Source organism: Rhea americana, unplaced genomic scaffold (genome assembly GCF_003343005.1).
Source record: "Rhea americana isolate MKP2758 unplaced genomic scaffold, rheAme1 scaffold_125, whole genome shotgun sequence".
Taxonomy (NCBI): domain Eukaryota; kingdom Metazoa; phylum Chordata; class Aves; order Rheiformes; family Rheidae; genus Rhea; species Rhea americana.
Genome location: NW_028185317.1, coordinates 1,638,562 through 1,651,852, shown reverse-complemented (window position 1 = coordinate 1,651,852; position 13,291 = coordinate 1,638,562). Strand labels below are relative to the sequence as shown.

General features: G+C 35.0%; 1 protein-coding gene across 1 annotated transcript in view; it reads left to right on the top strand.

The window, feature by feature from the left end:
- The window catches only part of LOC146600225 (fibronectin type-III domain-containing protein 3A-like), a 48,568-nt gene that overhangs the window by 27,638 nt on the left and 7,639 nt on the right, over positions 1-13,291 (top strand). The window contains exons 7-22 of the mRNA XM_085325971.1: positions 965-1,020; positions 2,232-2,386; positions 2,652-2,711; positions 4,472-4,610; positions 5,646-5,699; positions 6,570-6,691; positions 6,778-6,952; positions 7,224-7,310; positions 7,588-7,726; positions 8,373-8,438; positions 8,689-8,807; positions 8,908-9,013; positions 9,574-9,749; positions 10,567-10,680; positions 11,330-11,479; positions 12,078-12,358. Of these exons, the coding sequence (XP_085182097.1) occupies positions 965-1,020; positions 2,232-2,386; positions 2,652-2,711; positions 4,472-4,610; positions 5,646-5,699; positions 6,570-6,691; positions 6,778-6,952; positions 7,224-7,310; positions 7,588-7,726; positions 8,373-8,438; positions 8,689-8,807; positions 8,908-9,013; positions 9,574-9,749; positions 10,567-10,680; positions 11,330-11,479; positions 12,078-12,358 (1,999 nt within the window). The remainder of the gene's footprint in view (positions 1-964; positions 1,021-2,231; positions 2,387-2,651; positions 2,712-4,471; positions 4,611-5,645; positions 5,700-6,569; positions 6,692-6,777; positions 6,953-7,223; positions 7,311-7,587; positions 7,727-8,372; positions 8,439-8,688; positions 8,808-8,907; positions 9,014-9,573; positions 9,750-10,566; positions 10,681-11,329; positions 11,480-12,077; positions 12,359-13,291) is intronic.

Sequence of the window (13,291 nt, the reverse complement as noted above, 5' to 3'; positions counted from 1 at the left end):
ACTTCTGATTTCATTCTTTGCATTAACTCCTCTGATATATAGGAGTTACTTAAAATTTCAAATAACAAGAAGGTTTGAGCATTAAACAATCTCTTTCCAGGATGCTATTTGATCAGTTATAATTTCTGCTCAGTGCATTATTTTGCTCAAATTAATCTTTGAGTTTTTTAATAGCTTGTGCCTTTTTACTTTCGTGTACTAAAATACCGTTTTTACAATATCTATCTTTCATGTTGCTTTTGATACAGTGTTTCTGAAATGCAAAGAGTTTCTTATGATTCCTTAAAAGAGTGAGGCATCTTTTAGTTGTGTGTGTCTCAGAGTAGGTGGTTTTGTAAGGCTCATCTGTTTCATTGCTGTATTTAACACTTCAGTTAGAACACCAAAGCAGAAATCTGACTTTCTATTTTGGGAAGTAAATAGAGGTGGAAGTTTTTGTCTAACTTGTTTCAACTGTTTTGTCTAACTTATTTTTTTAAAAACTGTTTCAGTTTTTCTTTAATATCCAGAATTGCTGAGCATATAGATAATTGATATTTTTAGTGTAGTTTTGATCAAGCCTTTTTCCACATTTTATCAAGGAAAATGGTTTGCGATGGAAATTTAGGGAAAAGCACCTCATAAGCACATCTGATAGATACAAAATCTTACTGTCAGTTTTTAGCACCTTTAATTTTCTGAGGAATATTTTTCTATTATCAAAGAAAATCCACTTCTGAGATTAGGAAAAATATACCCTTTGTGCAGGATGTATTAAAAGGGTTTTTGTAACACTGTTAGTTTTGGATAGTTCATGTTTCTACCCATCATGCAGTCAAAATAAATAGGGGAAATGAACTTTGCACAATAAGTACTATTGTTAAACTCCTAATGAAGTGAACTCCATCTTGCGGTGGCATTTTTGTAACAGAATGATTTACTTTCAAGGGATTTTCTGTAATCTGTTTTGTATTTGAATTTTCAGATTCTGACACAGAATCCAAGAAATATGATATCCACTTGAGCATTGGCAAGCCAGTAGTAAGTATTATTCTTAAAATACTCTTATTGTCTATGTATATGCTCTCTGTCAAATAACATGCATTTTTCATGTTGTTTCTTTTTTTTTAATGGTTCATGTCTTAATAGCGAAAATGAATTTTAATTGTTAGAGATTATAGCTGGGAAGGGGCAGCTGTAGTGTACAAGCTCACTTTTTCTCAGCTCTCTGGAATGGTCCACCTGACTCAGTTTTGCAGTCTTTTAAGGCAAAGGTATTTCCACTGTTGAGGCTGTCTAGTATATGTAAGCACTTCAGTACCTTCCAAATAAAGGGTCTGGTAAGCTGATGGAAATCTGTCCACTCTGAGTCTTTGAACCATCCTTCATTCAGCCTAGAGGATTTAAGAATGTTAATACAGAATTTACAAAAGTAGTTCATTATTTTCATGTTATGTTTAGCAATTAGAGTAAATATTTGAATATTAGCAGAATATTTAGGAAGCTGGAGTCTTGTATTATTTAAATATCTAAAGTCTAAAATTGCCTTTTTTTTTTTTGATCTTAAACATGCTTAATGAAACTCCTCTTTGCATCTTCTGTACAGTAAGCGTGGGTTGCGTTCTTCTGCTCCAGCTTTCCAGTCATTCTTTGTTATGGTAGTGTCTTTCCATTGCTGCCTCTGCCATCTGTACTTAATGCCAACAGAAGGCTGTGTTGGCTTTGTCATGGAAAGTTTGCAGTATGGGAATAAAATGGGGAAAAAGCTTAGGTCAGAAATTTTAGTCATAGCACTTAAAATCTGAGCCTCTTAGTGTCTTCAAAATCAGTGGTTAAGTTTTAAGATTGAGGGAGGAAGTTATAATAGAGTTAGAAAGTCAGGCCATCTGATTGTGCCTAAATGTAGATCTTGTGCCCATGCTGAAGACTGCAAATGTGAAAATTTGATCTAATTGAGTTCTACAAACAGTACAGGTGAAATAGAAATTTCTCTTCATACACAGAGACAATGTTGTGCGTCTTTAGTAAGTTTGTTTAGCTAATGCTTGAAGGCAAATCCGTTAATATGATATTTCAAAAATAAGAACAGAATAATAGTTTTTATTCAGATAATGACTCGATATTTCCACTGTGAAGATAAAGAATTCCTCCAGTGAGGAACTTCATGGGCAAACTAGCAACACCATGTTATTGACTAATATACCTTTTATTACAGAAAGCAAACTTACTTGCATTATTTATGCTTTTAATAGGTTTCTGATATACAAGCAAGATCAGCCGTTCTGTCCTGGAATCTCCCAGTTAGTTCACAGAATGGAGAGAGCCATAGTCATAGTCCAGCAGCATTTACATTTGAAGTAGCAATATCCAACAGTGGTAAAAATGGAAAATTTAAATCTGTCTATGTGTAAGTTTAGTTTCTTCATTTAAGCACAATACTGATGTTTAAAAACATTAACCAACCAGCAATCTCTGTATCAGGAGCTATTTTTTGACTTGCAGACTACCTACTTCACATGAAATAAATTTTAAGTAATACCAGTAAGAGTTACATGGACAATAGAAAACATTGAAAATTAAATGTACGCTACACAGCTTTGCTTTTTAAAATCTTTCAAGTATAAGGAAGAGCTGTAACTTTTTGTTCTTTTTTTTTTCACCCCTTTTCACAGTGGGGAAGAGTTAACAATTACTCTTCCTGATCTCAGACCAGCAACTGATTACCATGCCAGGTATGTTTCTGGAAGTGGAAAACTTAGTGTTGATGTTCATGTTAATAATTAAATTATTGCCGCTTCCTGAAAAAGATGTAATCACAGATAGTTTGGGGAATATATTCTGTGTAAAATATCATAGCTCTGTGCATTGCTGTTGCCATCTAAATTCCTACTTAATTCTAGTTGCATAAAAATGCCATCTCATTTTTTTCTTCCCTGCCATCTTTTCTTGTTTCTTCAAAATGCAAGCTTCGCAATATCCTCTGCTGGTAGTTTTAGAAAGACAAGTTTGAACTCAGTGAAAGGGATTCTTGTGGGCCAAAGACAGCAGCAAATAATTTAGACTTTAACATGGATCTAGGAGTTTGCCTTTTGAGCTTGATTGTAAGGATGCTTCTCTAAACTGCATGCCTCTGTAGCAATGCAAGGAAGGAAGTGGAAGTTGGTTCAGATGGAGGGGAACGTAGATGCTGTGTCACAAAAGAACAAGACGTGAGGTTCAAGAATGGCCATGCAATGTTCTTGAGGTCACGGCAGTAAATATATACCTTCTGGTAGTCCTTAGCTGGTCTGGAAAAGAGCAAGAAGCTGGTTAAAGAAACCGAGGGAACATTGTGATCCAGCAGTAGAAGAGAGGGCCTCAATACTTGGGCAAAGGAAGAGGCAAGTTTTAAGATTTATTGAAGCAAAACCCTATTCTTAAACTGAAAAACAGGTCTTAGTGTGCCAAATACCTGGCACAGCTCCACTTGCGCAGTGCAGTACAGTGTGTGTTTGGTTCATGGTGTTACCTTCCACATTGGCCAACATTCTCTTACCTGCAACTCAATTGAGAAGATGGACAGTATTTCTCACTTTTCAGAAAAATTAGTGAAGTCATTGCTCATCAAAACCAAATGCAAATGGGCATGACTGTTTTGGAGACTGTCACATTTGAACAATTACATGTTGATACATGCTGTGACTTCATTGCCTGAGCAGCTTATTTAGTTTGTTTTAATTTCTGTACACTTGTACAAGTTAGTGTCATCTGTATTTGAATCAGAAGGTCTTTCAGCAAAAGGTTAATTTTAATCAAGTCAGACACTCCTTCTCATTCATTTAGTAACATTTCTTCCAGTTTTCATCACACCTCCTTTATTTTGTCACTCAAATATCATTACTGTCGTAAAATAAAATGCAGTCTTCTTTCTCGCAGTGATGACTAGGAAAGAGCACTTGTGCGAATAATCTTGCTAATGTTTCTCAAAGGCCAGAGGCCTGCAAACCTGTGTGAAGACTTGTGTTTTTGTCAACAAAGCTTGCCACATTTCTTCTGTCAGAGGAGTATGAACAATAGAAAGGACTCTTCAGTTGTTACTACATTTTGAAAAGGAAAGAAGTAATTGTAAAGTTAATGAAAGATGCCAGATGGACAGTATTCAAGATTAATAGATTTACCCATGTGAACTCTATCCAACTATTCTATCGGCATGTCCATATCTCCCTGAACCGGATAATAGTGGGGTTTTTTTTGTTGTAAACATACTGGAAGCTGGTGTGAAATCATAAACTCATTGTTTACTATCTGCTCCTGAAAGAAAAAGCTTGATATTGTCAGCTTTTGGAACCAATGATTTGAAAGAATGATTGGGCACTTCCAATAACTGGAGCAGTCTGGACTTTTTTCTCTAACCACTACCTATAATTAAACACATTTCTAAAACTGACAGCTCTTTCCTTAAATTTTCAGTTGCTAATGAATTAACAGCATACTCTAATTGTTCTTTGTTCAGAGTTTCAGCAACCAGCAGTTCCATAAAAGAATCTGTTTCAGAATTGGTGAGTTTCACTACAGAAAGTTGTGAGCCAGACTGTCCAGCGGCACCCAAGCTAATTAACAGAACCAAGAACAGCCTGAGTTTGCAGTGGAAAGTAAGCAATCTGATATATTCATGTATGATATATTTACTTTGTCAACAATTTAGTACTACTTTTAGATTTTGGCTTTTAAGTTGCTCAGTGAAGATTGGTCATGGAAATCTTGATTGCTTCTTCTTTCTCTTACTGCTCCTTACTCAGTTTCTTTCGTATGAATTTAGTATAAGAGCTGACAGCAGATCTCCCTAACTATAAACTATCCAGTAGAAAAGTTTTTTTTTCTAAAATGATAGCATATGAAAGGATACAGTATTCATATTTTTGCTTAGGGTTCCTGCATGGTAAATATAATGATTCGGAGTTCTCAATTATTCTAAGTAACTCTTCATGAATTCCTTTGGCTAGCTTGAAGATTGATTTTTTTTGAATCAACCTTTCGAATATATACAGTATAGTCTGTGAATGCTTGGTGGTAACTGTGTATTCTTTTCATATTTTTTTTTGTAACTATGCATATATTGAGAAAATGATTTGTGGATGAATATTGCATTAATTAGTAAATTACTTGTATAATCTGTGCCCAACAAGTATGGCAGGTTCCCAATTCATATGTTACAGCAAGTAGTAATACTGGTTATTTGAATGCTTACACTGCTCAAATACATAACTAGTAAATACCAAATGTAAGAAAACAAAAATTGTAGGAATAAAATTTCATAAAATGAAACTATACATAAGTTTATATTCTAAGCTATAAGAATTAATGGAATCAATATAGCAGCCTAGAAAACCATCAGGAACGAGGAATTAAATTAGTTGCTAGTTTTTACCCTCTCTAGCTCTCTTTACTGAACACATCTGTGCTCACAGTAGTCTCAAATTATCATAAGTCTGTTTGTGGAAGAGGGCTGTTCTGTATACATAGTGCAGATGCATTTCAGCTGTACACTGACTTTACATATATGATTTTAAAAGGCAGTTGGAATATGTTACATTCAATTATTAAATGTTTTGTTAATATATGTAAAAATATATGAAATTCAGTGATCTGATTTTAACTGTATTTTTTGTTTGTTTCTTCATTTTCAGTCCTCAAATGACAATGGTTCCAAAATAACAAATTTTCTTTTAGAATGGGATGAGGTAAGCCCTTTTCTAGTGGAAAAAAAAATCATAATGACATCTGCAGGCTAATTAGTTTTTAGAAATACTTTTTGTTTAGGTACATCATCCTTATTTTTATTGCAGCTGTCCAGATAGTTTTAAAGGGACTAGCCAGATCAAAAGCTTGAATCAGATTGCTAGTATGGCAGTGATTCAGGTAGAGGATCCCTTCAGAACCTCGGAGAGGATAGAAAACTCTAATTTTATTCTTGTCATTCAAAATGTCATTTGTTCCTATATGCTGTTTAAATGGATGAGCATTTGACTAGTATCTACAGTAGCTGTCACAAATATCACTCAAATTTTGAAGTTCTCACTAAAATATATTCTGAAGTGATGATAAACTTTGGAAGGATTTTTTTATTATTTTGTTTTGGAGGAGGGAGGTTGTACTTACCGCTAATTTAGAAAGTCCTCTAATTTCATAAGAAGCTATTCTATGAGGTTTTTAGGAGATTTCTATATTCACAGTCCTCTAACTAGCAATCCTAGGTCAGGAATGATCCATTTCTTCACCTTGGTAGCTCATTCATATGGCAGGTGATGATGTACAAACACCTGGTGACAGAGCCTCAATTGCAGTTATTTGTTACATTTTTTGGTCAAATGTCCAGCACAGAAACACCAGATACTTCACTTCTCATTCAAAATGTGATTTTAGTATCAGGAATGCTCGGGATAACTGTGGTCACTTTAGCTTTTTATATTGTTTTAGACTTTTTTTTTTCCTCGTTATCGTTAAATTGGTGACATGAAATTTAGGGAAAAATTAAAGATAAAGGAGTTGATCTTAACAGGGAGCAAATAGTCCCTCTGTACATTACTCAATTTGTTCTCCTTTCTTTAAAGGGGAAGAATGGACCCTTCAAAGAATGCTACTATGGGCATCTGAAACAGTATAAACTTACAAAACTATCTCCTTCTACAAAGTATTCACTCAGATTAGCTGCTAAAAATGATATTGGAATGAGGTAATGAACACGATATATCATGTGATTTATTTTCTCATCAACTGTATCTGTTGCTGTTAACATTTTCTCAAAATACACTTTTCCAGTGGATTTAGTGAAACAGTGGCGTATTATACAGCAGGAATTGTCCCACCACCTCCATTGCCCCCTCTGCTCGTTGAAGCAGGAGTGACCTGGCTGTCATTAAAATGGAGCCCACCTAATGGGGTTTCTTCAGATGACTCTCTGACTTACAGTTTAGATATGGAAGAAGAAGGTTCCGTAAGTGTTGGTTTTGTTTTATGTATGTCAAAGCCTGATATGCAGTAGTGCTTAAATAAGAATATAACCTTATGTTTTACTTCCAAATGAAATAAGGCAAAATACAGCACTAGAATCCCAATAGTTTACAAGCACTGCATGTATTCATAAAACAAAATGAAGATGAAGTTGTTCTATAAATGAGCTTAAAAACCCCGTGATCTTTCATACTTTTTTGTTTTACAAATGAAAATTAAAGATTGCATTTGTTCTTATTTTCTCTGCTTTACAGGGTTATGGTTTCCAACCACAGTACAATGGAGATGAACTCTCATGCACTTTAAGAAATCTTAGGAGGAGTACTTCCTATAAGTTTAGGGTTTGTACTATATTTTGTTTCTAATTTAATTACAACTATATATTTCTGGAACTTCAGCGCTTTCATGAAGTGAAGACTTTTTTTGTGGAGACTAATTTATCCACAGTAATTTTGGAGTTGTAATGCTTTTTGGTGAGTTGTATTATAAAGTAGAGGGTCTTTTCTGTACTAGCTATTTTTTTCCTGTTTCTTTGCATAGAATAATTTTGTAAATAGTAAGATACTGCTTGTCATTCAGTCAAACATTTGTTATGTATTCTGTTCATTCCTAAAACAGCTCTTTGCCTACAACAGTGAAGGAAAAAGTAATCCTAGTGAGGTGGTAGAACACAGCACCAATCCTGACAAACCAGGACCTCCAAGTAAACCCACTGTGAAGGGAAAGATCCATTCGCACAGTGTGAAAGTTACGTGGGGTAGGTTAACTTTTGTTAGCATTGTCTTTGAGTTTTGTGTATGTACACTCAGTAAAACAGATTTATGAAAACAGGTAAAATTCTTAGGCTAATTACTTGTCTCTACAGAGGTTAATATTCTAGGAGAAATATTTAGCTTTACAAAAAGTTGCAACTTTTTTTTAGGGCTAGTCTTGTTATAGTGTGTGTGTATAATATAGACATAAATATGTTGTATTCTGTCTGTATATATGTATGTGTATATATGTGTACATATATAAAAAACAAAAGTAGTATTCTTTATTAATTTAAAAAGCATTCAGTGCTATTGGCTGTTTTAATAGCCTTGTATTTACTGTGACGCTTAAATAATCTGCATGTGCTCCTAAAATATAAAGGTGTGTACCAGACGTTAGCAGTGGTGTGTTTTTTTTTTTTTCATACTCTTCCTCCTGACGTCATCACAGTTAGTAATAGAAAATAATTATTGATCTGGAAAACACCTTGTTAATATATAAGTATGGTCATAAAATTTCAAGGTAGATTAAATTTTATATTGCAGTTTCTGTTTGAATTTAATTTTCTACGTGAATGTCCTCTGGAAATGTTGATTACAAAATAGTGCATTATCTTCTGCAATTTTTTTTAAGATATTGCTTTCTTTCAGAACCACCAAAAGATAATGGAGGATCAGACATTTCTAAGTACTTCTTGGAAATTTCAGATTTAATTGGTAATTAATCATTAAATACTAGTTTTGCTTATGGCTAATATCTAAATATCTGCATTATTCATTGCTGTAGTAATTATTGTACTGTTTTGCATGGCTATGTGTTTGTTGTACATGATATTTCTTTACTTTTTTTAGCTTTTATTCTGTGGCTTGATTATTTTCATAATTGAAAATTCTCTCAGAATTATTAATGTTGATTTTTATTTTTCCAAAATTTTCCCAATATGAAATAGTGTCGTTCTTTCCTTAGGAAATAAATGGGAAATCATATACAGTGGTTCCCAGAGAGAACATGTATGTGATCATCTAAAGCCTGGTACCTCATACAGAATGAGAGTTTACTGTATCAGTAAAGGTGGTGAAAGCCAGGTGAGAAAAAAATAGATAAATTTGGTCTTGAAAGATGTTCGTTTTAATCTGTATTTTACTGAAATGTTGTTTTGCATTTCAATTCGTATATTATTGCTAGGTTTCTGATGTTCTGACTGTTACAACATCAGCTGTTCCTCCTGGACCGTGTCATGCTCCATGCCTGGCAGGCAAAGCTAAGCCCAAGGAAATCACTTTACAGTGGGGTAAGCTCCAGAGTTTCTAAGCAGCATATTGTACTGATTTTAAATGTCAGAATGAAAATGAAAAGTCTGTTCAAGTCTTTAAAAAATGCAGCCCGGGTCATTAGCTTTTTAGAAAGCATAAATCTCACTAACCAGCTATGATCTGGTGGTGCATACATGTGCAGTGGTATGGAGAGTTAAACATACGCAAATGCCTTCCTGTTGGAAGGCTTGCTGGCCACCTCATTACACATTATTATTGGCAATTTAAAAACGAATCTTCATTTATTCTTTGGTTTTAGCTCAGGAAAGGAGACAAGCAAAATGTAATGAACTTACTTTTTTTTTTTTTAAGAATATATATCAAAAATATCTGGAAGACTATGAGGAAGACCATGTTAAATTAATCTATCATTACCTGAAAAAAGTTAGAAGTTCATGAAATGTTCCTGTTCAAATAGGTGATAAACACCTGCACTCCTACTTTTAGAATTCATCTGATTTGTAGCTTGAGGTGGCCAATTAGATAGTGGTTTCTGTAGTTAATAGCAAAAAAAAAAAAATCACTTTCTATTTCATAGATCCTCCTTCCATAGATGGAGGTTCAGAAATAATGGAATATGTTATAGAGATGGCAAACTCTGAACAAGATGAACGCAGACAAGTATATCAGGGTCCAGCATCGGAATATGTAGTAAACAACCTACTTCCTGGACGAACATACTGCTTCTGGATACGAGCAGCAAATAAAGTTGGGGTAACTACTCTGCTGATCAGATTATGTTATGCAAAGGACAGTAATGGTGCTGTTGTGTTAGGAGCCTGATATTTTACTGCTGTGTTCCATGGTAGTTTTGTTGAAGGAGCGAAAATTCTTACAGTAAAAAAGGTGATGTAAAGAAGATTCAGTATAATAGGACTGAAAGAACGACTGAATTCGCTGACCAAGGAATGTTTGTTGCTGTGTTGCATTTTTGTTGTATAGTGGATTATTGTTGTTACCTAAGCTAACTAATTGCAGAGTTAGCTCTAATAATTCTCTACTACTTTCAGGCATTTCTTTGACTGCAATGTAAACCCTATCTTTCTTGCTGGAGATAACTACTCAGTGTTTGTGCATTAATAAAATGCCTTGTGTTTTATGATTAATGTAGATTTTGCAGGTTGGTGGTGTGGGGAATAGTATTGTGCAGAGAGAGTGTGCTCAAAAAATGCCAGGTTTGAACAAGGTTGGAGTAAACATTGGTCTTTCTGAAACAGTACCCATTTGCTTCTGGAAGCCAGATCCTGACTACAGGATCTGTAGAGAAGGGTCCTGGGAAAGGAGGGGTTATGAAACCATAGGAGTATGCATTAGTGGGAAGATTATAGATATTGTGTATGCCCAGAGCCAATTTGTAGAGTAAACTGTCTGAAAGGAATTTTAGATGGTGTGTGAAACTAGCTAGCACTGAAATCTTCTATTTAATTGCCTTTCAAGTTAAAAACACTTTATTTTCTTCAGCTCATACACTTGCACGTTCATTTTTGCTGTACTATTGTTGCTATATTCATGTGATTCTATTTTCTTACAGTTTGGTCCTCACTCTGACAAAGCAGAGATCTCTACTGCTCCAGGCCCTCCTGATCAGTGTTGCAAACCTCTGATAACTTGTAAGAGTGCAACTTGTGTTGTGGTTTCATGGGAGGTAGGTTTTCATAATCCTCAATAATACACAAATTAATATTTGGCCTTTTAGTGACGCACATGCGTGGAAATGGAAGAAATATTTCAAACATCTCTTTGCAGTGGCATACGTTATTCTTATAAATTTTGTTAGCTGTGAATCTCCATCTTAAACTGAATAAACCGTGACATTTAAATCTTCCTTGTGGTATGGTAACTAGCATTATATTGCTAATGCATTTAATTCATCCAAGTGGTAAGAGATCTTGAGTAATTAAAAATTCTAGTCTGAATAGAATTGTTACTATAGCCACGTATTTAGATGGAAGACTTCTAACAAGCCAAACTTAACAGTCATGCCCTTGGCTGCTGTTGAAGGTTTGAACGAGTCTTAAATTTACAGCATGGTTTTAAGAAGTCTTGATGCAGTATGCTGTGACAACACTAGCTTCAAATCTATGGATGTGTTATACCTGCACTGTTTAATGCTAGTAAAGAGGCTGAGTATCAGATACTGAGAAATAAGATCGTTCTCTCAAGAGACCTCAAGTTTTGAACCTCAGTGCTTCTATCGTAATGTCTTTGTTCAGTGTAACAAGAGATCTCATTTGCATGACAAGCATGTACCTATATGTAATAGCTGAATGAAAATTCATCATTTAAACCCACAGAGTCCTACATGCAATGGTGCAGAAATCAGTGAATACAGACTGGAGTGGGGACAAGTGGAAGGATCAATGCATATCATTTACACTGGCCCTTGCCTGAGCTATGAAGTAAAAGGTCTCACACCTGCAACCACATATTATTGCAGAGTACAGGTATGAAAAGCCTTTTATTATGTGTTACTAAGGGGGAAAAAAAAGGTACAAACAGTTTGGAGAAATATTTAACATAGAGATGGATAATATTATGTACTCTTACCTACCAGTGCAGTGTAGAGAGTGATTAGTAGAAGGAACACTTTCCCTTGTCTCCCAGCCCCTCCTAAGGATATTTATCTAGAAATGAGTTTTAGGCCTAGTGTTGCATTAAGTACCATACATTTTGCGTGATTACACTCATGTCACAAAATGGGTGTGATCAGGCACCTTCAGTATGTTCTCATTGTGCATTCATATTACTCAGTAAACTGTGGTTATGTTTAATAACTATCACTTACTGTTATTCCTAGGTAACAATGCTGCAAAATACACTGCTTTTCAGTTATCGTGCAAGCAGTGCTGCTTGGTTATGATCTTACTCACGAAAGTAAAATACTGTATTCAGTTCTGGATTTACATGTTTACATTTAATTTTGGAATTTTTCCATGTTCTTCCAAATTGCTTTTAATGACCTGTAAATTGGAAGCCTGATAGATGTGACTATCTGATTAGAAAAATGCGGGTTCAGTAAACAATACGTGGTCGGTCTTTCAGGCTGTGAATATCGCTGGAGTTGGGTTGTTTGGTGAGATTGGTGTGGTGACAACCCCTGCATCAGTGCCTGCAGCAGTATCAGTACTGCATTTACTTGACGAAGATCAAATGGAGATTTCTCTTCCTTTATCAACGTGCCTTGCAATTCATTGGGAAGAACCATGTTGTCATGGGTCAGAGATCACTGGATATAATATAGAATATGGGGAAAAACAGCTTGTCACTATTGGTAGAAACACAAGCCATGTTCTTGAGAATCTACTGCCTGACACTCTGTACAGGTAATAATTTATTGTTTTATTCTGAAACTGCCTTTGTAGAAGTTTGAATCCATAGCTCTAAGGACAGTGTGTTTAAGGTTTTGTAACAGCTTCATTCAGACTACAGTATATTTTTGGAGGGTCATTTCTAATGGGCAGTCTTAAGCAAACCAGTGCTTGTGAATGGGATCTGAGGGGTAATCTAAATGGAAAATAGACCAACTCTGTTAGCTTCTGAATAGTACTGTACTTTGTGCTGCTGAAGAGAGCAAGAGTTTCACTGATACATTGTAGACAAAACACAAATGCTTGTTGAGTACTCAGTAAGTTGATTCTTCTTTGATGGGACTTGCCTGGCTGTTTTCCCTTAATATTGATGGATTCAGCATTCATTCCTAACACATCAGATAAGGGTCACTGAGTGAAGTACTTGTAAACAAATTGGCATACACTGTACACAAGAGACACAGTGATTGAAGGCTTTACTCAATGGAGACTAAAGCCATAACTTGGATAATTAAATGCCTGAAATGATGTGATGTGATTATTTTAGTAGGACATGATGATACTTGGCTAGTTCTGTATCCTCTTTCTTGCATCCTTCAGTACAGGGTATTATGGGAGAGAGAAAGAAAGTTGAGAGATTTCTTCATAAAATAGTCTGTAACTGCATTTGTCTCACTTCCGATATATCTTTCAGGTTTGGGGGTTTTTTTTGTTTTTTTTTGTTTTTTTTTTGGTTCACTAAAATATGTACAGCAGGGGTTTCCTCCAACTGTTGATACAATTATCGAGCAGCGTTCATGAAAAATCTGTTACCTAGCAAATGAAACTTACACAAACTTGTGTCAAAATATAAAATACTTTGCTGTAGAGTTCTGCAGTATAGTTTTGTAGTGCTGTCAGATACTCTACCATTCTATAAGAACTTTAGATCCCCAATAATCTGCAGCA